We start from the raw sequence: 26,064 nt of genomic DNA, 5'->3' as shown, positions 1-26,064 counted from the left end.
AGTGCATCTCTTTAAATCTCTTTCCATTGTATAATTCTGCCCCCTTAATAACCCAGCAGTTCAAATTGGTTCCTACTCTCGACAGTATAAGGATGCCACTGTTAGTTTTGATGAAACCATTTGAAGCTGCATAATAACATCTGTTAGAATTTAGTAGTTGATTGAGAAGAGGGTTTTCCTATAATGAAATATAATCAAATATCACAAAAAGACTAAAACCACCAATGCACCCATCTGTTGATTCTTTGTGTTGTTCCCCGCCTGTCTGTGGCCCCGAGGCAGAAGCCTTTAATTTGGCATTTTGGCCGTTGCCATCTGGGTGTTTTGGTGGTCACTTTCTGGTTTTCTTGTTGTGACACAAGCGGTTTGGGCTGAATACAACTTGCATTAAATAGGATCTAAATATAAAACTCAATATTCCACATTTTGGCAAACATTACCTTAATGGACAGAAACTGTTTGGGACTATTTCCAGCTGTGGATTAAAACATCTTTTAGAGCTGTGGTGAGTCTTTGCAGTAGCATTGCAGTGTATGTGTGATCGATTGGCTAAAGTATTCAAAGCAACTTGTCAATCATTCCAACCATTCTGAATAGACTAATGTATTGGTAGTTTAACATTGTTGTTGTTTGGTCTTTTTACAGGACATTATGTATGAAACGTCATCCAGTTAATAGTTCCACATTTCGTGGCATGTGTTCCTCCACTTTTCTTGTGAATACCATTGTTCCCATGCTGAATAAATGCAGTAGCTCCATCCCCTCAGAGCCAGAAGGTGCTGGGTTCAAACCCCAAACCCAGCGGTTTGGACGGGAGTGCCGCGTGTCCCTGCGTCAGTCCTGCGATTGACTGGAGACCAGTTCAGGGCGTCCCCCGTCTCTGGCCCGATGTTAGCTGGGATTGACTCCAGCCCCCCCTGCAACCCTCCATGGACACGTGGTGTATAATAATAATTTGAGTGAATGAATCACACCCATTCCTCTGGAAAAAAAAGGGAAAAAACATTCCCAAATTGTCCTCATTCAATTTTTAGAGGAAATGTTTCTAAATGTTAAGATCGATTTAGGACTCCTAGGGGACGAGTCAGCCACACACGCCTGCGTACTGTGATAACACATCATGCATAAAGGTTTAGAAATACTTCTTTACCATGAAAGCAGCCTTTTCATTCACCACTATCACGATGATTTCATGTGACATAGAGACATGAAATCCTGAAAATAGTCCCATCCCTAATATTCGTATTTGTGTTGTCTAAAATAATATCAAGTCATGATCTTTAGTCCAGGTGTGTGACAGGGAAATATGAAAGACGAGTTGTAATGCAGTAGCAGCAGTGTAGTGTTACTACCGGGTCAGTGACAGCAGGACTTTTTAATATCTCCCGTTTCCATGGGAGACCAGCCCCCTCAGCTTATATAACACAGGAAACAGATGTTGGCAACTCACAATCATCCTCCCTCTCCCTCTTCCTTTCTCCGGCTGCCTTTGTCTACTCTTTCTTCCCCTTTTGTCCACTGGTCAAACCGTGCCGTGTCCGGGTCAGATCACTCCTTGGATGTTTTCTCCATCAGTAGTGACGCCGTCCCTTTGCTCAGTATTGTGCATTTTTATCAAAAGCGCTGGTTTGGAAAACACAACCACTACAAGCCGGTGTAGTGACACAGATACATATGATTAAATCAAACTCTCAATGGGAAGTCTAACACAGGACCGCTGACTGAGAGAAGGGGTTAACGTTTCCAGTTGTGGATTACTTGTTGTGTAATCCTGCTCTTTAGCTGCTAAAGCCCTGCAGATGTGTGACTATTTTCGAGCACACAGAGGCACCACCAATAACACATCGCCCAGAAAGCAGTGCTCTCATGTGGGACCAGGTGGGATCAGAGGATGGAGAGACATCACAAACACAGTTTAGGACCACCTGCTTATACGCTGTAACATCCACCCTCGCGGAGGCTTTTTATTTTTGAAATCTGTGTTTCCAAGTTGAACAACCTCTGCAAACTTAAAGCCAATCTCTGACCTCAAACACTTTTATCCCTTCTCTCAACTTTGCGAATTTGCCAGAAAATTGAAAGTCTATTTCACCTCCTCGTGCATCAAAGCCCAGATGATGCCTGTTGCCAAGGCGACCGCACTAACCCAGGCGACGGACCCTTCCTGTGAGCTGCGCCCTGTGATTGGCCTATCGAGTGGTGGGGGGGGGGTCTGCAGACCGAGCGTTGTGGTTGGCTGGCAGAAGCAGGGGACCCAGCAGACAGATTCTACACAGAGCATCGATTTAATCGGCTGGCAAGCGGGCAGACAGTAGGCACCCACACACACACACTCGGCTGGCGGGTGTAAGGGGAAATTTGGCCCAGTGGGGGTCACCTCTGTGGGAGCGAGTGTATGTGTGTGTAATATCATGCTCTCCAGGAGAGGCGTTGCTGGCGGTAATAGAAGCACTCCCAGGAGCAGACCATGCTGGGTAATATCACACTCCCTAGGGGACTTGCCATACACACACACACACACACACTCTCAGCAAAACCTGGCACATATGGCCCTTGTTCAACACAGCTCACACGCTAATGCAAAGAGCCAGACTGAGGGGGTACAAATCAACAGCACGCACATGCTCGCATTCTTCCAAGGTCACGTGATGTAGTGAGCGGTCTGGAGCGATTCACTGGACATCCTGAGATCCGGAGACGCTCTGCACAGTCATCGCTCATTAGGGATGGGATTTAGAAAGCTCCAAAAGATACACAGGACATTCATTTGGGTTCACAGACTTATTGATTAGCATCTTTTGTAAAGGAGCTCTTGCTGAGAGAGGTGAGCAGTTCTTAATGGCTGCTGTATAGAAACAACGGCATGCACATGACAAGCTGCTGTCCATTATCGGTTTCCTGTGAGGTATTATCATCCGACACATATTTGATGGGATAATATGATGCCTTTGTTTTATTCCTCAGGGATGATCCCAGTTTTAATATCAGATATGTATAGATGCCTATAATTGCTACTGAATGAATATGAGATTTCATGCAAAATGAGCTTGAGAAATTTAATAATAACATAAAAAGGGTTTTGCGTTGTAAAATGTCATAAGAATAAAAATGTCATAACAATTTATTTACCAAGCATTAATTGATATTTACTATATCAATCATGTGACCCTCTTTTTGTTTCTTTTTTTTTGGACCTTGTTGTAATTTGTCTTTCTTCACTTGTAATCCACTGATGCCTTTACTACAAAACCACCCCATTGCTTTCTTATACTGTGTATATATATATGAACTTAGAAAGTAGCTGATTAACCGCAGTAACAGGGACATGTTTCTATGCAAATGTAACCCATGCGAGTTGGTCCTGGAGTACTTCTCATCTTCTTCAATACAAAATGCGTCTCAGCTTTTAGAATCTGTCTCCTCGTGTGACACTTCCCTCTTAATAGATTCCTCCGCAGTAACTTGCAGAAATCCGACATGTCCCCACCCTGTAGCCTGTACCGGTATCACATCACAGAGCACTACAAAGTGATGAGCCCCCCCCCCCCCCCCCCCCCCTCCCAGACCCCGCTGAACACAAAATGCAGGTTTTGCCGATCGTTCAATGACGAGGTCGCCGAAAGCAGGCGGCGAGAGACGGGGAATGTATTCTCAAAGTCTGAGATCCCTCCCTCCTCTATAATCTATAGGCTGGTTTCACTCAGGTTGGGAGCCGACAGCTTCATTAGGCGGTTGGGGGGGGTGCTTTGATCTAAAAATACACACCGCCTCTGGAGCTGAGAAAAGTGAAAGAGAGTCCGTGTGTCTCAATCCAAATTGTTTTCTCACCAAAGTGTTGGAAAACAGAGGACTTATTCGCTGTGATTGTACACACAGGGTTCTGCTTGGTGACGGTCCGGTGTGTCCATCTGTGGACCTGTTGTCTCTGGGTTTGTGGCGTGCAATAACCTCCCTGTCATCTTCCTCTCTGTCCCTGCAGAGCATAGGCAAAGGCTCCCTGTGGTCCATAGACCCCGAGTACAGGCACAACCTGATCCAGGCGCTGAAGAAGACGCCGTACCACCCCTACTCGCCCGGCCTGGCCACGCCCTCCACCTCCCCCCCCACCCTGCCGCAGACATTTCACCACAGGTGAGGCGGAGCAGCTGAGTGGTGGGTTGGTTCATTGATGAGTTGCTGTGTACGTGCTGCAAAACAGGAGTTTGAGTTGAGAATAGAGAAGAATATATGATTCAAGAATATAGTGCAAAATGAACACACATCATCATCATCATCATCCTTCTCGTGGTCTCTTATGACATCATCCTCGGTTGTACTGCTGTGTTGAGGCTTTCACATCACACTGTATGAAATGATCTTGTCCACTCCCATCTCAGCCATGGACCACTTTGCATTTTAAAGATGTCTTGTAGCATCCATCTTCTTATCAACACTTCTTCTTCACTTCTGTCACAGAAATGCAATGAGGGTTCATCCAATTCACAGGAGTCTCTGAGAATTAACGGATAAAAGTCACGATTCTGTAAGAATATAATCAAATGAAGAAAATCAGTGGCAATCTATCATTGTAAATGGAATATATTTGACCTGAGACAAAAATCACTTTACACAGACATATTGATTAGTCATAATAAACTGGTACTAGAAATATTCTGCAGTTGCAGCACATCGTACGGATTCAACATGTGAAAGCCCCTCTCTGACTCCCCCTCCTCCCCCCTGGCCCCCCGGGCGTCGTCCTGTCCTTTCCTTAAATCTTTTTGCATGCTGTTTTCATGCAGCAGCACTTCCATCCCTCCTCCTCTCTCCTCCCCCCTCAGGCATATCACAGGTAAAAGTGCTGCTTGCCTTTTTTTCCCCCTCTCCACATGTCCACTTGTCGACTCCCCAGCATACCCACTCCACCCCCCCCTCGTTCCGCTCCTTTCGCTCCTTTGCCTCCTCTGTTAATGTCCCACACACCCTCCATTTCATCCTCAGGCATATATCACTACTGGTGGGGCCCTTCTTTATTTATCCCTACTGTGATTCATTCTTTCTCTATCGCTTTATCATTCAATTAAATCCTCCTTTGTATATATTCATGTCATTCTCTCTCTCACACACACACACACACACACACACACACACACACACACCCAGCATCCGCCTTGTTTATTCTACATTCCCTCAGTCTCCTCCACCCTGCATCCTAACCTCCGGCTCTCCGTCGCCTCTGCCCATCCCTGTGGATATGTCAGCAGGAGGTCCCATTAGTCCTCTTTATTCCTTTCTCCCTCTCTCTGTCTCTCTCTCCGCCTACCCCACCATCACCCCCCCCCATCCCAGTCGATCTGGGCAGATTGGCTTGCAGAGGCAGCGGACTGTGTAAAACCGAATAATTGGTTCACCGTTAAATGTAAAAGTGTCATTTTGAACAATGAGGTATAGGGAAGAGGAACAAATTGGAGGCCAGATTCGGAACATGAGACGAAAAGGGGAGGGGTGGTGTGAGTAGAGGCTGGAGTGTGTGTGTGTGTGTGTGAAAGGGGGGGGGGGTATTTGCATGGGGGCACACAGGGAAATGGGAGCGCCAGTGAGGGGTCAAATTTCTTGGTTTGAGGGTCCCTTGTGATGCAGCCCTTGAGCATACCTTGTGTGTGTTTGTTGGTGTTATATCACCAGTCATTGTTCTCCTTTCTGTTGGAAATGTCCATCTCAGTGTCCACAGTGGAGCCTTGAGAAAGTGTCTCTGCAACATGTTGTTGTTGCTAAACAGTTTGGAGTTGTACTATGTAGTCATTTGGACCAATGGTCGCACTGTGGACAGAAGGTCAGAATTCACTATCTCCTAGTTTGTGTGTCATTAGGTCTTAATCACACATGAGGAGTGGAGCAGAAGCTCATTGTTGACAGTAAAAAGAGAAATGAGGGGAAAGAACAGGACAGGAATCAAAATGCAGATTTCATCTGGCTCAAAAAGCCTTGAACACATATACTATTTCATATAGTAATATAAATGTAAACGGAACATCTATAATCACAGATCATTTCTTATTTGCTAAAGTTCGACACATGGTGTTGGGTTTTAAAGACCGGATTAGAGTTTGGGATTAAATCTAGTTGGTGGAATGCTAAAATGAGTCTATTAGAATATAGAAGATTAAAAGTTCCCGATTTACATATTGTGTAATGCAGGTCAATGAATATAGTACAAAATCTCTGTGGAGGACTCACGCTCTCAAGAACATTATGAAGTGCACCGTGTCAAGGACTGTCTCAAGCACTTCTCCACAACCCACAATTGTAAGATGACGACAAGAGGACGCTGCATATGGAGAGAAAAAGGGACGGAGAGGACAGAGAAATAGCTGGGGGGGGGGGGGGGGGGGGGCACGGTGCTCCTTTGTCCTCTACTCCGTCACTCACACCTCTCGGTTTTCTCATGGAGCATAATAAGTCACACCGCTCCAGCCGACCCCCACCTGCAGTGTGCTTCAACACGCGTGTGTGTGTGTGTCCGCATGTATGATTGCCTCTGCATCCGTGATGCAGAGCAGGCGTGTGTGTGTGTGTGTGTGTGTGTGTGTGTGCGCGTGCGCGTACGTGTGTGTGTGCGCGTGCGTGTGTGTGGGTAGGAGGTCAGCTCCATGGTGCATTCCTTCACACCCCATCAGCATCTGGGTGAGGAGAGGAGGAGGCGATGGAGAATGGATGGGAGAAGGAAAGGGTGTCTCAAGGAGGTGGAGGAGGAGCCCTCCTCCTCTTTCTTTCTCTCCCGCCCTCCCTCTTCCCTCCCCATGAGAAAGAAAGATGAGGGGAGATGTTTTGGGGGCAGAGCGAGCGTCTGCTACGAGTTTAGCCCCTCGCCCACTACATTAAATGCACAGGGTTGTCTTGGCAACGGGAACCCCGCCATGGCAACACATGTTGTAGAGAGAGAGAGAGAGAGATGAAAAGAGAGGGGGGGGTAGACTGAGAGAGAGACGTGGTAGGGAAAACAGACAGGCTGTTAGTGCAGGAAAAATATGTTATCGCCGTGGCAACGCAATGTGGCAACTCTCCATGGCAACAGCAGGTGGCTAACGGCTGAAATTTTGCGAGAGAGAGAGAGAAAGAAAGAGAGTCAGAGTCCACCTTCTGATGCATCGGGTGAGTTAAGAGCCACCTCAGAAGTCCTCTCATCCAGCAGATTAGCACAACGCACAACAGGAGCATGTCACAGAGGAAAGTGTCTTGATGCGTGGAGACACCTGAGTAGCTGTGGTCCCCAGGTGTTCCCTACCCTGTGTGTGTGTGTGTGTGTGTGTGTGTGTGTGTGTGTACTCCATGTTGTCAGCCATCCCATGAGTGTTGGAGACGGCCTGATAGCTGCACACAGAGAGGAGAGGAGCAGTCAGACGTGTCCTCTAATGGGAGCTAAAGACCACTGAACCTGGACGAGCTCCTGCAGCCTCCCTCCCTCCCTCCCTCTCTGTCCCTGCCCCTCCGTCCCGTGTCTCTCCCCTGCCCCTCCATCCGTCTCTCTCATGGGTCTACCAGCAGACCAGTATCTCTTTTCTTCTTGTGTGTGCACATGGGTGAGTGAAGATGTCTGCGTCTATTTGAGAAATGCCATCATTACCTCCCTCATTAGTGGTGCAATGATCACCTAAACTGCGTCCCTGGCTTTGTGTGTGTGTGTGTGTGTGTGTGTGTGTGTGTGTGTGTGTGTGTGTGTGTGTGTGTTTTGATGTGTCAAACTGCATGCACAGCAATCTTGACAGGGGCACGTGTTTAAATGTGTGTGCGTGGATGGCGTTTTTTTTTTTTTGTGGCAGTGAATGGGCTCGTGGCAGGCAGGGGGAGGGGGGGGGGGGGTTGTCATGAGAAATTACCCCCACGGACTACAGCGGCGAGGCTGTAATTCTCTGAGGTAATCACAGGGAATAATGGCAACAGTGGGACACCCGGGAATCTAATCACTATAATCACAAGCACTGGCTTATGGGCTCAAATTGCTGCCTTGCTATCTGCCTCGTGATGAAGCCTGGCCGGGCTGCAACGCGATCAAATGGCTGACCACTTTTCTCTCCTTTCTAGTCCTCCATTGTGGTCGGGGAATCCCCTCTTCAGAAAGAACGGAGGAGTTCTCCTGCAAGGTACCGTTTCAGCTCCTGTATATGTATGATCTCCCACCTCCCCCTTTCTTCCTTTCCTCCCGGCCCTCTCTTTCTCTCTCCTTCCCCCTCCACCGATGTGCCAACTCCAATCATCTCAGTTCCAAATCCCTCTTTTTAGAAGCGCACCTTGAGAATACCGACTGCTGAGTTCTGACACTTGGCTCGGTGCCAGTGGAGGAAAGCTTTTTGGAAAGTGGGAAGAGAAAGAAGCTGTGGAGACCCAGGGGGGGATGGGGGGAGGGCGGGAGGGAGGGAGGGAGAGAACCTCTCAGATCCAATCCCCTGCCCTCTTCTTCTCACCCCACACAACACACAGCCTCACTATTCTCCTCCCGTTCACCTCCTTGACTCTGTGTTTCCTCCTCCTCCTCCTTCTCCTCCACCTCCTTACACCCCCAACCTCCTCCCTGGTGGCTGGACAGCAGTTGAAATGGACATTCAATCCCAACCAAGCAGCACTCCGGGAGCTGGCTCCTAAATGGAGGGGGAAATGGATACATTAGGCGTCTGCGGCGCGCCCTCCATTGCCGCCGATAATGGAGGAGTAATGGTCAAGAGGCTGAAGACCTGGACTCGCCGTAGACGAGAGCGAGCGGCCGGACGGATGGGGGGGGGGTAAGGAAGGGAGTCTTGGGTTAGACATGTGACAGGAGGGGGGAAACTTTCCAAATGCGTTTGAAAGAAGAGGGAGCGCCATGATGGAGCGAGGGGGAGGAAAGTAGTGACGGACAGCCAGAAGGAAGGAAGGAGGGGGGGGGGGGTAGGGTTTGGGTGGCTGATGCCCACCTGGTTACAGGCGGTGACACCCTCCATTTGGTTCTATACAAAACCAATTGAGTTGAATTGAATCTCTTTCAAAGGCAGCAGCAGCTCGGGATGAACACCGGCACCATGCCTGCCAGCTGTGTCCTTAATCCTGGCACCCCCCCCACCCCCCACACGGGTCATCAGTCAGGAGCTCGCCCCGATTTCAGGAAACCACTTTGGTCATTTAAGCAGAACCGCTGTTAGTGTTTGTCGGTTAACTCCCACACTGACCAGCTGTTAAATGTTTAATTCCAGCACAGCAGCAGGTCACCACCACAGGAGGTCCAGACATCCAGAGTACTGCTGTGCATGTGTCCCACCGCACACTTCCTTTTAGAATAAAGCTGTAAATATAAAAGAACAATTCAAAATAACAATTGCCAGGTATTTTGCTTGAGTTTTTGATTTTACATTTAACAGAGAAATCATAATATTGTGATGTATGATAACAGGGATCCTCCTGCATATTCAATACTCCTTTTGTACATTTTAAAGAGAGTGAAATTTCTTCTGTTTTTAATCAGTTACAGTAGTTACTTTATTAAATATTATCCTGCCATTTGGCTTACCCCCACCACCATCGTCATGGTAATCTGCGGCGTTACGAGCTTTAAACATATACTGTATACGAAGCACAAATGTGCACAACAACTTACTGAAGACAGACACTTTCATTTATCACATCACTTAACCCCTGTTCCAGGTTCCTCTGCACAGTTTGAGGACTCAATCATGCAAACCCAACTTTAAATGACGTAGTGACGTATATTACATACAGTTGTGTTAGTTTGCATCTACAGTACCAGTCCAAAGTTTTCTCAGTCGATTCAATAACAAAGTATTCAAACCTTTGACTGACACTGTGTGCGTTTAAAAGGCTCATCGGGATGCCATCGTTAGACCCCCCCGCCCCCCCTCCCTGTAGGGCCGAGCACATGTCAGTGAGAGGCTCCGCTGGACTGTTGGACAGAAGAGCCAGTTAGCATCCAGCTAATCCGCTAGCCCCCCCATCAGTGGGCAGACTCTACTCAGCTCAACACACTGGGCCGAGGAGGCAGAGAAACGGGGGGGGGTTGCACAAGAGTTGTGTTTCTGAGGTCTCCCAGGAGTGACCTTTGAACTTCTGGCCCGTGTGTGTGTGTGTGTGTTTGTTGGTACGCTGCTCTCCTCTGCTGGCCGAGTGCAGACTGCCATGTGGAACTCATTTAGGAGGAGCTCGGGGGGGGGGGGGAGCAGGCCGGCGGGGGAGCCGTAGGGAGCGGACAGAAAGGCAAAGCAGCTGACCAGGCCGAGTGGAGCCGTGTTTGTCGCTTTGAGCGAGAGCGTGCAGCGCTGAGCGCTTCGTCTCATACGTCCTCAGCATATGTCCCACGCTTCTTACCTGCAGCGACGGAGACGTCGGAGACGTGAGTCACCCGCTGTACGCGGAAGCCACAGCCACGTCAACAGGGAGGCTGACAAACACACACGAGAGGACAAAGACAAGAGATTCATGCAGCCTGGTGTAGAGGTGGAGAACTGTGTGTGTGTGTGTGTGTGTGTGTGTGTGTGTGTGTGTGTGTGTGTGTGTGTGTGTGTGTGTGTGTGTGTGTGTGTGTGTGTGTGTGTGTGTGTGTGTGTGTGTGTGTGTGTGTGTGTGTGTGTGTGTGTGTGTGTGTGTGTGAATTGAGTAAACAGTGGCGGTCAGGAGTGTGTCGCTGGGCTATAAGAGGCCATGTCAAACAGAGCTTGGTATTTCCATTCCTCCCTCCCTCCCCCCTCTCTCTGCCTTTCTATCACTTTCTCTGCTAATGCATGATCTACCACTCTATGGCATGTGGAAGGGGAGCCGTTGCTATGGCAACCCAAAGCCTGACTGGAGCGAGGCGGGGAAAGGGGGGGGGGGAGACCTAATGCACTGCCCACAGACACACAGCCATGCAGCGAGTCAGATCAAGATTACAGAAGCGACTGTGTGCAGGGACCTACTTATAAGGTTATGGAGGTATCGGGGGCAGAGCCACACTAACTGGAGTCAACAAGATTAGTGTGGACACAGCCGCAGGAGATCCATCGGCGTGTCACCTCACAAAGCATCGTGGGAGGGTTTACGCCTCGCCATGGCAACGTATGCCTCCTCACAACACCCACAGTATAAACCAACTGTGCACGCGACGTGTAGAAACGTGTAGAAACGTGAGCACACTGACCCCGGAGCTGAAGATGGCACAGCTGACCCCCCCTCTGGTCACCTCAGGATCGGTGAAAAGGGTCAAGGTGTCCGAAAGCTTTTGACCTTGAGGGAAAAATCTGAAGATTAGTTATTTTTAAATAGTTGTTTATTACTAATGGACCCTTTTAATAAATCAGCTGTTCTGTATCTATAATCTAAACATTTAAAGAAAGTGAACGAGATGTTCAAAGACGCAGATGTGTTACAAGTCAAAAGAACCTTTTCCTCTTGACCACGGAGCCCACTGAAGACTTTCCAAGCAGCAAACGTCAGGGCCGTCTGGCCGTCTGGCAACTTACAGTCAAATCAAAGCGTGACGAGTACCAATAAACTGTAAGTCTCAGTGCTTGGACAATCACTTGACTTGTTTTAGTCTTCGCGACGGCCTTAACATCATTTAGGACGCTTTCCTGCTCAATTTAACCTTAGCCTCAGTCATCAATGTTGCCCCTGTGGACGAGGGAGCCTCTTTTTCAGGTCTGTGTGTGTGTTGCATGTGACCGATGTGTGCACAAGTTCTCACGTGCGCTGCTCTCTCTCCCTCCCAGTTCCCCGTGGCGTGATCCAAAATGGCGCTCGCATCAGGAGCCAGGCGCTCTTCCCCGTGATAAGACCCCTACCTGTAAGCCCCGTGGGAAGCAGAACCTCAGCCATACGGTGGGTTAACTTTGCTCAAACGTGTAATCAATGTCAGCCAGGGCTTTCCCCTCCACACACACACACACACACACAAAGCAGACTCCAAACTTTTCCACTGGCACAGTTTACATGAGGACATCTTCGTCGTGAGGCCTTCACACGCCTCCCCGCTGCTCCCGTCCCTTCCAGGTGTGTTTATACACACAAACCGGTTCATCGGGGGGAGTGGCCCCGCCATCCGAAGAACCTCGGGAGCGTGCACAGACACGTACATCTGTCACAGGAGCACGAGAGGGTGATAGCCTGCACTGCGTTATGAATTAAACATGCCCAAAGTCCCACTAAAGGTATGCGGTGAATATTTGATCACTGTATGGGCTGCGTGTTTTTCTCCTGCGATATTAATGTGCTCACCCCCTCATTCTGAAGGGGGGGGATGTCCGGGGGACAGTGCACGCCGCTGAAGCTCCCTTTGATTTATTAGTTGTCAGAATACGCCGCTGTCCTTTGATGCCTTGCAGAGAAAAGTGTCTCCTGACTAATAGAGCAAAATATGTGTTGCAATGTAACGTGGAGGCCGACTGTGGACAACCATCACTCCCTGACTCTACTCCCGGCAAGGTCTTTTTATGGTTTCACCACCTCGGAAAACGCATAGGTGGCAATCTGAGAAAGAGTCCCCCCCCCCCCCCCCCCCCCCCCCCCCGTAGATACGAGGTTGTGATCGCTCCTGAGAGCCCTCGGGCGCTATTAAAAGGTCACACGTTAGCGCGTGAATTCTTCCTGCCTGGCGCACAGTATTCTCTCTCTCACTCTGTGCCCTCGCTTCACACAGATCATCCCTGGGAGATTATCTGAGCCGAGGACAGGACAGCCCGTCCCGCTACTCTCCCCCGCTGGTTGGCGAGGACCTCCAGGACGACCACACGTACAGCACCGCCAAATCCCCCAGCAGGCTGTGCTCCTCCGGCGTCGGCACCCCTTCCTCTCCGCTGGACGACGACATCATCGCCGTGGAGATCCAGTCAGACGTTAAACCGGAGCCCTGGGAGATCCCGCTGGACTCTCACATCGCCACGGCCGCCGCCACCTACATTTCCCAGCAGGCCCTGCGCGGACAGAGACGCAGCTCGGGGCCCGGCGCCGCCACGCTGCCCGGGAGCAGCTTGCCCTGGACCAAAAACCGCGCGCGGAGCATTAGCGACACGCTGCCGCTGAAGAAGCGGCGCGCGGCGGCGGTGGAGAAGCCGCCGGAGAGCGACGACGAGGAGATGAAGGAGGCGGCGGGGTCGCTGCTCCACCTGGCGGGGGTCAGAGCCTGCCTCAACAACATCACAAACCGCACCGCCAAGGGCCAGAAAGAGCAGAAAGAGGCCCTGAGAAACTAAGACTAAGTACATAGTCACGCAAACACGCGCGCGCACACACACACGCACAGAGACATGTACACACAATACACAAACAGGTCAACAGGTAACGTTACTTCAGCATTAGTCTCAACGGACACCCGTCATCTCCCTCGATCTATCTGCAGGGCATTAGGTGAATCCTACTTATTTGTGGCAATATCAAAAATCTATGTTTTCCTACATGTTCAGCAACACTAACATCAATGGGTATTTCTCATGTGTCTTTGTTGTTTTTGTCGTTTAAAAGGGGATGAAAGCCATACAAAATGCATGTTTTGTCACCAATTTGGACAGGTTGAACACGACAAAGCGGAATCACATTCTGGAGCTGGCTGTTTGTCTTACCTGTTGGTTTCCATGGGAATCTGTAGCAATCTCGCAGCGAAGCCAGCCGAGAGGGGGCGGAGCCTCTTTGGCGAGACGCAGAGCTCTCCCTCGGCCGCCCGCGAGCATCACTCTCCCACACCCACGAGCACAAATGTGAGACTGTGCCAAAGACGAGCGACCAGGTCGCTCCATGTAGCCGATGCGACAGCTGGGGGGCCGAGGAGAGGAGGAGGAGGAGGAGGAGGAGGAGAGGGAGGCGGGATGACCTAAAGCGTCCCAATAATTGTAAAACCCAATGTGATATATATTCATGCACTTAAGATTATTTAACACCACTTATAATAGAAGCGTCATGGATAAAACATGGTTTATTTCAAGAGCACTCATAGTATTTAAGAATAGATATTTAAAACAAACAAAAAAAAGGGTCATGTTTTTATCACCATAGGAATGGATGGTGTGTGCCGGGTCTGAGGCAATATCTCCTTCATTTTGTTGTTGTTGTTCCATTATGTAAACGTCCCTAAAGCTTCCCCAGTACTTGTGTCCATAGACGTAGGCACCTGGTATAGATATCGTAGCTGGCAGTAGCTACCACACCTTCCTGTCCATCTAACAGTGTCAAAGAACTATATCCATCAACTGTGGGTTTAGACTTCTGTTTGTGTCTGTTTACCCTCAATCTACCCTCATAAAGATATAAGCAATTTGTCCCCTGTGGACAACTCTGTAAAAAGGTTAGAAAATATTTTATTTTTTTCCTTTCTTAATTGAAGCAATTTGACCTGCAGGACTTTCTCAGTTATATTGCATGGGTGCTTGTAAATAAGATAAAAAGCAAATCTTTTTTATTCAAAGATCATGTAAGATAAACAATGTATTTAGCATGAAGCATGACTTATTTTCATATAAACCCTGATCCTAGAGGACAGAAAAAAGTTTTGCCGCCAATTGTTATACCCGTGATTATATTGGATTTCATTTTTCATTTGAATCTTTAGTCTTTTGATTTGTTTGTGAGCGTGCTTTCAAAGACACGCCTTCAGGGAGGACCACTCTGCACCTCCGGGCTTCGGGTTCAGGCCTTGTGGGCCAGCTGAACCGCCTCGTGGTGGGGGGGGGGGGCTTCCGTCTTCTTCTGCCTGTACAGTGATTTTTAGGTGTTCAATGTTAAGCCCTGTGTTATTTCTGAACACATGTGTAGAGTGTCTGTGTGTGTGTGTGTGTGGGTGTGTGTGTGTGTGAGTTGGTGTGCCCAGGAGCACGCCCCCTTTAACATTGTGCCTGCCTGCCTACCTGCCCTCAGCACCGTTACTTGTCTTCATTTCCAACAGTATTGGTTTCCCTCGTAAACGTGTCCTCGCTTCCATCGCCATCGCTCCGTGGCCACAGGAAGCCGTGTTGGTGTCCCGAAACAAGCCCAAATCCCCAAGTAGGCTACGTAGAAATCCCAGAGGAATATTTTCATTTACATACAGTATTGTTAACCTTTCCCTTTGGATGTCAAGCTCGCGTACATGTTTATCTCAAGAGCCCAATCCAGAGCATTTTAAAATATATTTAAAGAAAGGAGTGCGTGTATTTCACGTAGAACCGAGAAGACAAAGTCACGTTGGAAGTCCACGAGGGAAGTAGTGATTTTTGCATCAGGAGTAACATAAATACTCCACTGCCATGGTTGGGCCTGCTTTCCCCTGCAGAGGTGCAGTGCACATAGCGGGGCGGTACCGCAGGCCGGGTCTGGCTGTAGCAGCTGTCACACCAGGGTTCTGTTGAAGTGATGGCCCGTCCACTGTCTTCGGCCACCCGTAGCACGCATCGCTGGCTTTGCACCTTGTGTTAAAAAAAAATAACGGGGGGGGGGGGGGGGACCTGTGAGATGTACCTCACTGCCTGAAAAGGCCCCTGAAACAACGGGGATCCGTTTCAGAGCCGCCAAACGGAATGAAGCGCTCAAAAGAAAACAGTTGCCATTTATGTTTTTTATGCACTTTTTTTCTGTTTGTTTCTTTCTCGCTGACAAAATGCTCTACGATACTGCCATTATTTCTTTAGTGACAGTCTGAGCTGAACATTGGAGAGCCATAGGTAACATGTCAAAATGCAAATGTTATTGATTTGTGAGATGAGCTGCAGAGTGCACCGGGTTGTTGTTGTTTTTTTTTCAGTAAATTTTCTCCTTATTGTGCAATCATATTGCCAAAGAATGATTTAAGACCTATTTCATCACTACATGTAAATATCAACGTTGTCCAAATACCGTGGCAAAAAATATATAAATGTTGTTTTATTTTGTTTTCCATTTCCTGAAAAACTGCAATGATGTTTATGTGATGTATTGTCTTCCAGTTGGTTGCAATAATAAAAAATACAAGTTGCAGAGGGTTGGTTCGGCTGCTCCTTCAGCCCCACAGAGTCTGTCAGAGGGAACGATACACACGTCGACCACCGCGACGCGTTAAATCACCGCCGCGTCCACAGCAGCAGGAGAGAATTGCGAATTCCTCCTCTCGAGGCATGTAAGAAATGATATCACCTTCACCCCCCCCAGCTTCAACATGCAGCACACACTTGCCCCCGTTTACTGGTAAAGTGGCAGCTTTGTGACTCTCAACACTGACCCCAATCATTAACCTCGCACATTCCCATCAACAAGGGTCTTATCACAACCATTCCTCTTCCGCCAGTTAATTATTCATTTACTTCCTCTAATCATTTAAGTTCAATATTTCTGATTAAACTCAGACCCTCCCCCCAGGCCCCAGGGAGAGAAGTAAAAGAGTTAAGTGCACCAAAGAGTTCCTGCGTGCCTTATCACTCCGAGTGGTGTCGCTCAGGAGCCGCGTGGCAGTGGGGGCCCATTCATAATTGAAGCCCAGACAGACTTAATATCGCACCAGTGGCTCCCTGTGCACCGCCGACACAACTGGAGCTAGCTGCTCCTCTGTTGCTATGCAACTACAGCAATGAAAGAGAGGGGGGGGGGTGCATTCTGTAGATCTTTAGAGGGCATCGTACCCCTTCGTTACCCAGAGTGAGAATGGGAGGCAGCAGCGACTCGCCTCGCGCTCCACGGCTTCCTGTGTGATCACATCTCATGATTTCAGACACCTACGACTTACACATGTTTGGTTCAGAAAAAAAAACTTACGAGTGAATTTAAAAGCATGTTTGCATCGGTGTCAAGTCCACCTTTAATTTCCCCTTAGGGAAATAGATTGAATGAAAGTGAGTTGTGAAATTCCCTCCTGGGGGAGGCCCATTGAGGGGCTGAGGGGGCTGATGTTTCCCGCGCTATATCATCCACACAATGGCCAATGAGGCAAGTTTCCATGACGACAGAAGTGGAGGTAACACTCTCTCTTCAATGCAAAGCTTTAATGATTACCTGGAAATGTTCCCCTGGTGGTCAGAACGGGTGTGATGTTCATTCAACATAACCTGTGGATGTGGCTATCCCCCCCCCCCCCCAAAAAAAAAATCCCCCACACCCCCTTTATTGATTTTAAATAGTTGTGTTCTAGTGAATGGATCTGTGTCATCAGGGAATCGGAAAAGGAGGACTTGTTTTGATCACGTGCCGTGATCTCCCTCTGGTGGCAGCAAGATGTTACTGCCGTGACTTCAAAGGTTGTCTGGAGCCACCAACAAAGGCACCAACTATTCCCATGAACAAGCACGGTTACATTTGAATCCGCAATCATTGACATAAGCACAGGCAAAGAATGCAGAGATGGAGATTAAAATAGAGTCCGATTGATGTCTTAATTGAGACCAATTACAAAGCACTGCGGTTTGAGCATAAAATAACCATTTATTTATCGCATCAAGGCTATTTTACTTTGTCAGACACCTCTATTTTAACAAAATGAAACAAAAACATTTTTTTCACTGAATTTGAAAATGGTTGTAGTTATGACCTCTGTGTTGTTAGGGTCGGTTTGGACCGAGTTATAACAAATTGAAATCACAAGTGTACAAAAATAAAACAAATCAAACAAAGACGACCATGTGAGGTCAACTCAGTACAGTTTAAAAGGCCCAGAGGCATCTCTACCTTAACAGGGTCACCAAGACATGAGAAACAAATTGGTTAATGTTGAAGAATTGTTTTTAGTGTATTTTCCAGACATCAAAACCGAGCCGTTAACATAAGAGATGGTAACAGAAAGCTAAGAGGAACACCACTCATTAATGCTCGGGCTGACGTCCATGATTTAGGATTTATCGACCCAATACTATGTTTGTATCATGTAATAATCTACCAATGAAACTGTGGCTCCTGGGATGTTGTGATTTTCTCCTTATATGGGTCACATTATTTACACGCGGCCTCATTCCGTAAACAAGATCACTGAGCATTACAGCGCTAATGCGATCTGTGCACGTGTATTTACCTCGCGTCACGTTAAAACGCCTTTAGACTACATTTCCCAGCAGCTCGCCTATCTCGCGGTCGTCATCCTCCCGTGCGAGATCTCGCGCGATGTACGGTGTGACCCTGCCCTATGTCTCGCGCACTCGCAGCTCCATGCTCAGTATATAAAGCAGGACAACGACGGCAGGACGGCGGCTGGGAGTCGCAGCCGGGGATTGTAAATAAGACCGCTCAAACTGTGTTTTATTTACAAAAGTAATGCCGGCTGTTTTAAGAGACCGTTCCCAGTTGTTTTAAGTTATTTTTTTGTAATTTTTTTGGCTCTATTTCTCGCCTATTTCCGTGTGGTTTTTACACTACGCGTATAATGGCGAGCTCGGCTAACTCGAACCCAGTGGTAAGGATCAATCTCTAAGGATTGTCAGCGGGGAAATGGGGGGCTAATGAGAGAAAGCTGTCAACGAGATGTTTGTGTCATTCAGGCTTAGCAAACACCTCATTGTTCTACCAAATAAAATGAAGAATGTCTTTAGTTAATCGGCCATTTTATTCATTCTTCAGCTGAGGTCAGGTCGTTCTCCGATAAAGCCATCTGGTGGGAGCGATGGCTGATGATCAGTGACGTTACGTAGACTGGAGATGGTCTTAAGGCTGGGATGAGTTAGGGGCTTCGTGTATGTCCAGTGGAAGCTGTCATGACTTAGTGGTTCATACTAAAGTATCTGTAAAATCCCATGTGAACACGAGTTGATGGTTGTGCTGTTGATGGCGGTCAGAGCGTTACTTGTGTGGACGAGTCTCTTATAAACGGACGGATCTGTAATGTTAAATCGGCTAAATAAGTTACCTCGCGGAGTTTTTGACGCAGATGTTTGCAAAGCACCTCGCCACCATCCACTGCGAACGACTAGTGTTTTCCTCTTTAATGGAGGTCTCCGAAGCCGACAAACCGCCACCGCTGAGCCTAAAGCCTCACCACTGTCCACCATTCCACGACCAGTGGGCCAAACCACCACCTCTACCCGCCTCACAACAAAGTAGTCCGCTCCCCGCCGACACGGCCATACTACTTAGTCAAAGCCGAGCGGCCATAAGATAACACCCCGAAAACCTCCTGTACATTCCGCCACAATAGGCTTCGGTGTACCGGACTTTCGGGCGCGCATTTTGCCGCTCCGTAAAATGGCCTCCACGTCGCTCCTCGCTCCGGTTGTGGCCCTCCTCTTTTCTCCGCCTGGTTATATACGGCCATATTGGCTCTCTAATATAGACTGCCCGGGATGGGAAGGCGCTACTCGACGCCACGTCACCGCCTCCGCTTATAAACAGCGGACATGGCTTTAAATAGCGGAGAGGCGCGGACGGGCCGAGGGAGGCGCGGAGGGACCGAGGGCCGTGCTGCGGCCATAGGGCACGGCGCAGTGTGTCGTGTCGCGGAGGCTTCGTTCGTTGTGTCGCTCTCCTTCCGACTGTTGTACCACTGTAGACTTTTAGACGGTACACGTGAAGGTGGTAGACGCCGTGTATGCAACGTTATATATAGATATAAATAGATCTATATATATATAGCTGTATCCCCATTGTTGGTCGCGGCAGACGTGCGTGTAGCCGATAGACCGTGACGTGCACAGGCTACATTGCCTAAATCCCAGCTTTCATACCATCGACCAATCTTAGAATTAGGCTAGTAGTTACTGTAGTGTAACCTAATAATATATATGAAAACTAAATCCATATTTAGATGCTTTGTTCATGTTTGCTGCGGTTAATGTCTTCCAAATGAACCATTTCTGAATACCATGTGTAAAATGGCAACTATGAAAGTGTGTGTGTATATGTGTGTGTGTATATTTACTTGACAAACATAGTAATGTGCTCTCTTCCCCTTGTCCTTGCGTTCCTCGTAGCCTAAACTCTATAAGTCTGTAATCGAGGATGTGATCAACGAGGTGCGAGAGCTCTTCCTGGATGAGGGAGTGGACGAGCAGGTGCTTCTGGAGCTGAAAACGGTAAACGTCCCCATCAACAACCCCCCCGTACAGTAATGCTGTATGTGGTTATTGTGAATGCCCTTCATAACTTTTTCCTCTCGAAGATCAGCAAATTTGGTTCGGAACCGGGCCGGAATCAACTTAAAACAGGATTGTCGTGTACTCATCACGGAGAATATATGACTGCTTCTAAACGTTTTTGCTAGTTTCCACATGGGAAATTCTCCAAACACAACTCCAACAAGTTATTAATTATGTTATGCAAATTAGTCCAGAAAATGTGGACACTGCATTGTTTATGCACAATTTTTTTTAATCGAAGCTAGAAGCCAGCAAAAAAAAGGGGGCTATGACGTAGATGTGTTATCGGCATGTTTTTTTTGTTATATTGATTTATTTCTTCACCAGTAACATATCAATTGATTTTGTTTCAAACCAGAACACTCAGGGTTCCTCTTTATCCCCAGAGTGCTTACACATTTTATCATGGGTATGAAGGTGTTAATCATACAATATTGAACCAGTGACACGTCCGGTTTCTTCTGCCTCATGCTCTAGCTGTGGGAAAACAAGCTGTTGCAGTCCAAGGCAGTGGAGGGCTTCCACACAGAGGAGCAGGCAGCCCTGCAGGCCGCTCAGCAGCAGCAGCAGCAGCAACAACAACAACAACAGCAACAACAACAACAACAACAACAGCAGCAGGTCCAGCAGCTGGTTCAGCAGGTGCATCAAGTCCAGCAGGTGACTCAGCCAGCACAGGTCCAGCAGGTCATTCTGCCCCCCCAGCAGCAGCAACAGCAGCAGCAAGGTGGGTCATTTTTTTCATACTGGGCTGGTAAGCAACAACTATATAAACACTACAGCAGAAGTATCAAGAAACATTTATTGCCATCATATGTCAGACGTACATGGAATTTGACTTTGGTTGGTGCATGACAGCAGACAGCATGGCAATAGGCAACAGACAACGTAGTGCAGCAATAAGATAAAAATATAAAACATAATGCTATAGGTTAGTAGTCTAAAGCTATGGGTTAAGTTTTTAAAAAAACATCTGAACGTTGCTTATACGCAAAAAGTTGTCAATTTTGTCGAGTTACATGCTGCCTTCCCACTGAAAGGAAGTAGTTCCTTTATTCAAAGGCTTTTTTGTTGATCTAGAAAGTGCTGATCAGAAATGATTGGTAACGTAAGTGAAGTTTTGTGTTATTTGCTCAGATGGTCACGTTGCCCTGGCAGTAATAACCAGGTTGCCTCCCGTTGGTGCTCCTGGCGACATCTGTGAATATCCATCCCTGAATTACAATAGAACGATCCCACGAGGCGGCTCTGATTTTCAAATATGACTTACTGCATATTGCAGTGTTTCTGTAGAATTGTTTGTGACCTGCAGCACACACTCATTTTACAGCTGGTCTCTGAAATCCTGTGAGGCAAGAAATAAGTAACCTGATTGCATCGCGTTTAGTCTGCAGATCTCAAGCAGTGATTGGCCGCCGTGTCGGAACGCCGTCCACCCTGATTGGTTTATTTGCCCAAATGTCATTAACTGATTTGTTTTTCACAGATTGTCTTTTTTTACGGACGTTACCAACTGCAGCATTAAGAGCCAGTACTAGTGACTTGACTAAACCAGTGATTTCTCTGTAACTGCTTTGTCGGCATATTACGGTTTGTTTTGAACATGTTTCTCTCTGCAGCTCCACAGCAACAAGTCATCGTTCAAGATTCCAAGATGTTACAGCACATGAGCGCAACGGGGATGGTGAGTAGATGAAATGAACATAGCGCCAAGCTTGTGTGATTCGTGGTCGTAATGCTGCGTTCACACCAGAAGCGAAGCGCGTTCTTTGCCTGAGTGGATTCTATGTAAAGCGTTTTGTTTTCGTCTCCATTTGCAAATGCTCTTTTTTTTTTTTCTTCAAATATTTTTCTTTCTAAACCACTGCGCTATCAGAGCAGTAATTAAATACAAATATTAGCACATGTGACTATCTGCATAGAAATGTGTGTGTGAGTGTCTTCTCCTTGTTCTCCTGTAGAGTGCAGCAGCTACAGCAGCAACCCTGGCTCTGCCCACGGGGGTCACCCCGTACCAACAGCTCATCACCAGCCAAGGTGAAACGCTCACAGAATGCACACGCAGTGCCGTTTATCCGTTGGGGTTGGGTTGGTGGGCGCTGCCTGCTGTCAGGGATCTCGCTACCATCGCTTTAGTGGGCGTAAAATAGCTGGCCCACGATGGCCGTGGATTATGCTACAGGAACCAGGCCATTGCTGTTTGGAGTGCCATAGTTGCATTGATATGTAGGGAAGACCTCTACGGTCAACACCTCCAACACCAGGCACAACCATCCATCATTCATCACATCGACCCCTCTGTTTCCCGGCCCCTCAGGTCAGATCCTCCAGGTGGTCCGCGCCCCCAATGGGGCCCAGTACATCATCCAGCCCCAGCAGCAGATCGTCCTGCAGCAGCAGATGCAGCCTGGCAGTGTGCAGGCCCCGGTCATACAGCAGGTATGCCCCGTTAGACAGGTAGGAGGAGCTGCAGCCTGATGTGTGGCTTCAGAATGACGTCTACAAAGAATCCGCGGTGTGCCGTACGTTGACTCCGACTGGTGCCGGAGCTTTCCCCAACAACCTGAGTTGTTCCTGTGTGTCCAGGTCCTGGCTCCCATGCAGGGAGGCCTGTCCCAGCAAGGAGTCATCATCCAGCCGCAGCAGATTGTCTTAGCTCCAGGAAACAAAGTCCAAGGCAACCCCCAGGTCAGCACTTCTCCACCCCCCAGTTCTCCTTCCTGTTTGAATCCTTAACCTGACAGTCGCTGTTTGCCGTTAGTTGATGCAGGCAGCGGCTCTGGCTCAGCAGCCGGGTCAGGCAGCGACGGCTCAGGTCCAGCAGGTCCAGCAGGTCCAGCAGGTCCAGGGTCCAGCTGCCCCTCAGGTCCCAGCGCAGGCCCAGCAGCCTCCCATGATACTGCAGGCGGACGGCGCCGGCGACACCTCCTCGGAGGAGGACGAGGACGAGGAGGAGGAGTATGACGAAGATGAGGAAGAGGAGAAGGACAAGGACGGAGGAGAGGACGGCCAGGTGGAGGAGGTGAGCTCGAGGGGGAACCAAACACAGACATCTGTGGAGCTGGTTTACGGGAGGCTGGCTCTGTGACATCATGGACACGACATGTCTCCTTCTCACCAGGAGCCGCTGAACAGTGGGGACGATGTGAGTGACGAGGAGGACCAGGAGCTGTTTGACACGGAGAACGTGGTGGTGTGCCAGTATGACAAAGTAAGCAATGATCCCCTCTGCGTCGTCCTGCATGTGCGTTTACAGCAGCCCTCACCGTCAGATGGCGTCTCTGTGGCAGGACTGGCTGCCACGTTACGCCTGCCAGTGGCAGCTCCTTTTCTTTCAGTTTTTTTCCAGAAATTGATGGCATGAAGTAAAAAACAGACATTTTGTTGGATGTTAGCGCTGCTTTTTAGCCGCAGTGTAATGTTTTACCAGTGTCCTACATCCTTCAGTGGGCTGCAGAAGGTGACATGCTAATGGTATTCTAAGATCTGCATCCATGCAGCGACGGAATGTAATTAGCTCGGCGAGAATATTTAGTGCGTTCTACTGTCCGGTTGTTAAGCAAGTACACACACACACACACACACACACTCTGTGTGTTCAAAGCATAGAGAAGGCAGTTGTGGCTCTTGCCACCAACATTAGCTGCTTGGTAGCTACAGTGTATGGATTAAAGTATCATACAGAAGTTCAATGGAGAGGTTCCATGAACGTGTCCTCGGTTCTCCTCCCTCAGCCGGTGCTCATAAGGAACTTCGGCCCGGCGCTGGTTAACGGGCCTGCGTGCGTCCCGGAGGCCCAGAGGTGCGTGGGCCGAGGACATTAGAGGCGGGCCCGACGGCTGAGGCGGTGTCCGTCTGTCTTTGACGGCCTTCTCTTTGCTCCCCAGATTCACAGAAGTAAGAACAAATGGAAATTCCACCTGAAGGACGGGATCATGAACCTGAATGGGAGGGACTACGTCTTCTCCAAAGCTATCGGGGATGCTGAATGGTGAAGTGGAAGAGGGGGGGAAAGCGCCCGGAGACAGGAGCAGGAACTGTAGCTCCCTCTGTCCAGTTAACAGACACTTCGATGTCCTCCAGCGCCTGTAGCTGGAAGTGTTTCAGGAAACACCTTCTGAGTCTCTGAGAACTCTTGCATACCAAAAACACTCAAACTGACCATTCGGGATGGTCCACCTGCGACCAGAGTCCCCTCGGCTTCTTTCCCCGAGAGCATCCCCACGCGATGGACACTGCGGTGCAGTGGACCAGGGAGACCTGAGCCGCTCCACACACCCCCCCCCTCCCCCCCCCCGAGGGTCAGAGGTCATTCATTACAACCCCGTAGATGAGAACCACCTCTGTGATGCACTGTAGTCGGTTGACTGGATTGACTCGTGTCCAGACGTAGTGCCACCAGTCAGGATCGCTGCCAGAACCCACTTCTGGCTTCTCATTTCTGCTTTTGGCTTTTCGTGATTCGTTCTTGTGAAACAGTGCTCCAGAGGGTTTTTATAACAATCTGTAATTGTTTTAAACTTTTCATTTTCCTTTTTTTTTTTTAAATGTGTTTCCTAGAGAGTTAAGATGCATTACAATTACATTCATTCTAAAATACCTAGTTGTTTAAAGACATTATTTTAATCTAATGAGTGCTCGATCCAAAAATGTTTTTTTCCATGTGTTCCTCTGGAGCTTCATTCCATCTTTATTCGTAACAAAAATAAGAGCCAATCCAACACTGTAACGTGCACGTTGTGTGACGGTCCGTCTTATTTGCGTCAGTTCAACCACGTGTTGTGAAATCAGTCAAATCCATCAAACCGTACAATAGTTCAACCTTTTGCGTTCTTCTTTTAATTTATTTTGGATAATTCCTCACATGTTGTGTTCTTTTTGAGAGGCTGGAAAGCCGCACCAAACTGTGCTCTTATGATCTAATAAGTGTTCCTTTTTTCTTTTCTTTTTGTTCCTTGTTGGACAAAGCTACATATCGCTGGGTTCCAGATGAAGACGTCCACCGTGAGCTCTCCTCGCTTTTAATTTTGTTCATGGCTTTTAAAAGGATATTTTCTATGAAGCGAGTTTAACTCGGGGGGGCCTGTGTGTTTCTCTGCAGTTGGTTTTTAGCGCCCCTGTATCAGCAATTCAAAATAAAGTATGTGTTTTTTGACTGTCGTGTGAATTTGGTTGATTGTTGCCAATACGGAGTATGTTTTTAAAGGAACTTCATACCAAGGAAGCGCCGATAATGTGACCAATGCTAAAGAAGCAGTGAAATGTTTCCTATCCTTCCCCCATACGCAACCCAACTGAAATACAATCATTTGTTTTACACAAACTACAAGTAACTGCATCTTGATTGATTAATCATCACCCTCGAAGAACAAATGCAGATGTGCTAACAGAGGTTCCAACATACTTTGGGTAGAGGACAAAGGATGGCATCCTGCGGTTCTTTGTAACGAATAAGACGCGCTCACAGTTGCTTATTTTGTGTTCTCCTTACTGTTGGATGTATCGTGTGCCTTTTTAGAGCTTTTTTTATTTTTCGATATGAACAAATGTGGGACGAGCTTATGGAAGAGTCTACTAAAGTGTATTCTCTTGCTTTCAGAATGTTCTTGTGTGTGTTCTGCTGTTCCAATAACGTAAATGTATTGTTCTCATACATCATTTTTTTATTAAATCAAGTTTGCAACAGAAGCCCACACAGACTAATACATCTGTCATTTAGATGTCTTGATTTAAGTGGGAGGTCTTTAACAATAATTCACGTTATGTCAGCTTCACCAGATGAACCTCACCCTGATATCATCAGCACCATATTCCATCAGTTTAAACTGATTACAAATTCTACACTGTTAATGTGATGCTGGATATTCTTTCCTTTATTCTTTTATAGAATGAACTCCTAAAGGTAGTTGGGTCATTAATTCATTAATGTTAAAATTGTTACAACTTATCAATTACATTTACAATATATTGTTACAATGTCTCCTGTTGCATTCAGCTTATTTTACAATTTATTTATTACATTTAGCCTATATTGTAACAATTTCTGCATTATATGTAACTTATATTTTTATAATTCATT

At 47.8% G+C, this 26,064-nt stretch overlaps 2 protein-coding genes across 3 annotated transcripts in view; both read left to right on the top strand.

Moving 5' to 3' along the window:
* Positions 1–15,915, top strand: part of LOC119194816 (forkhead box protein N3) — a 40,894-nt gene extending 24,979 nt beyond the window's left edge. Inside the window, exons 3-6 of the mRNA XM_037449226.2 lie at positions 3,980–4,131; positions 8,062–8,120; positions 11,709–11,817; positions 12,635–15,915. Of these exons, the coding sequence (XP_037305123.2) occupies positions 3,980–4,131; positions 8,062–8,120; positions 11,709–11,817; positions 12,635–13,187 (873 nt within the window). The 3' untranslated portion in view covers positions 13,188–15,915. The remainder of the gene's footprint in view (positions 1–3,979; positions 4,132–8,061; positions 8,121–11,708; positions 11,818–12,634) is intronic.
* Positions 15,916–18,088: 2,173 nt separating this feature from the next.
* Positions 18,089–25,673, top strand: gtf2a1 (general transcription factor IIA, 1). 2 transcript variants are annotated; one of them, XM_037449884.2, is made up of 10 exons: positions 18,089–18,310; positions 19,821–19,922; positions 20,463–20,712; positions 21,605–21,669; positions 21,947–22,022; positions 22,303–22,424; positions 22,572–22,673; positions 22,747–23,007; positions 23,107–23,196; positions 23,873–25,673. In XM_037449884.2, exons 1-10 carry the CDS (start codon positions 18,281–18,283, stop codon positions 23,978–23,980), a joined length of 1,206 nt encoding a protein of 401 aa, XP_037305781.2. In that variant the 5' UTR covers positions 18,089–18,280; the 3' UTR covers positions 23,981–25,673. The 2 variants fall into 2 exon arrangements, with proteins under 2 accessions (XP_037305781.2, XP_037305779.2); XM_037449882.2 differs by having other exon boundaries at positions 22,303–22,442.
* Positions 25,674–26,064: the final 391 nt, after the last annotated feature.

Source organism: Pungitius pungitius, chromosome 20, assembly GCF_949316345.1.
Source record: "Pungitius pungitius chromosome 20, fPunPun2.1, whole genome shotgun sequence".
NCBI lineage: Eukaryota > Metazoa > Chordata > Actinopteri > Perciformes > Gasterosteidae > Pungitius > Pungitius pungitius.
Note: the sequence above shows the minus strand (reverse complement) of the source record. Positions and strands in the feature narration are given on the sequence as shown.

Coding starts and splice junctions, on each gene's coding strand:
- gtf2a1 (XM_037449882.2), top strand. CDS start 18,281: ATGGCGAGCTCGGCTAACTCGAACCCAGTG. Junction 19,923..20,462: donor TGCTTCTGGAGCTGAAAACG/GTAAACGTCCCC, acceptor CTCATGCTCTAG/CTGTGGGAAAACAAGCTGTT. Junction 22,443..22,571: donor AGGTATGCCCCGTTAGACAG/GTAGGAGGAGCT, acceptor CTGTGTGTCCAG/GTCCTGGCTCCCATGCAGGG.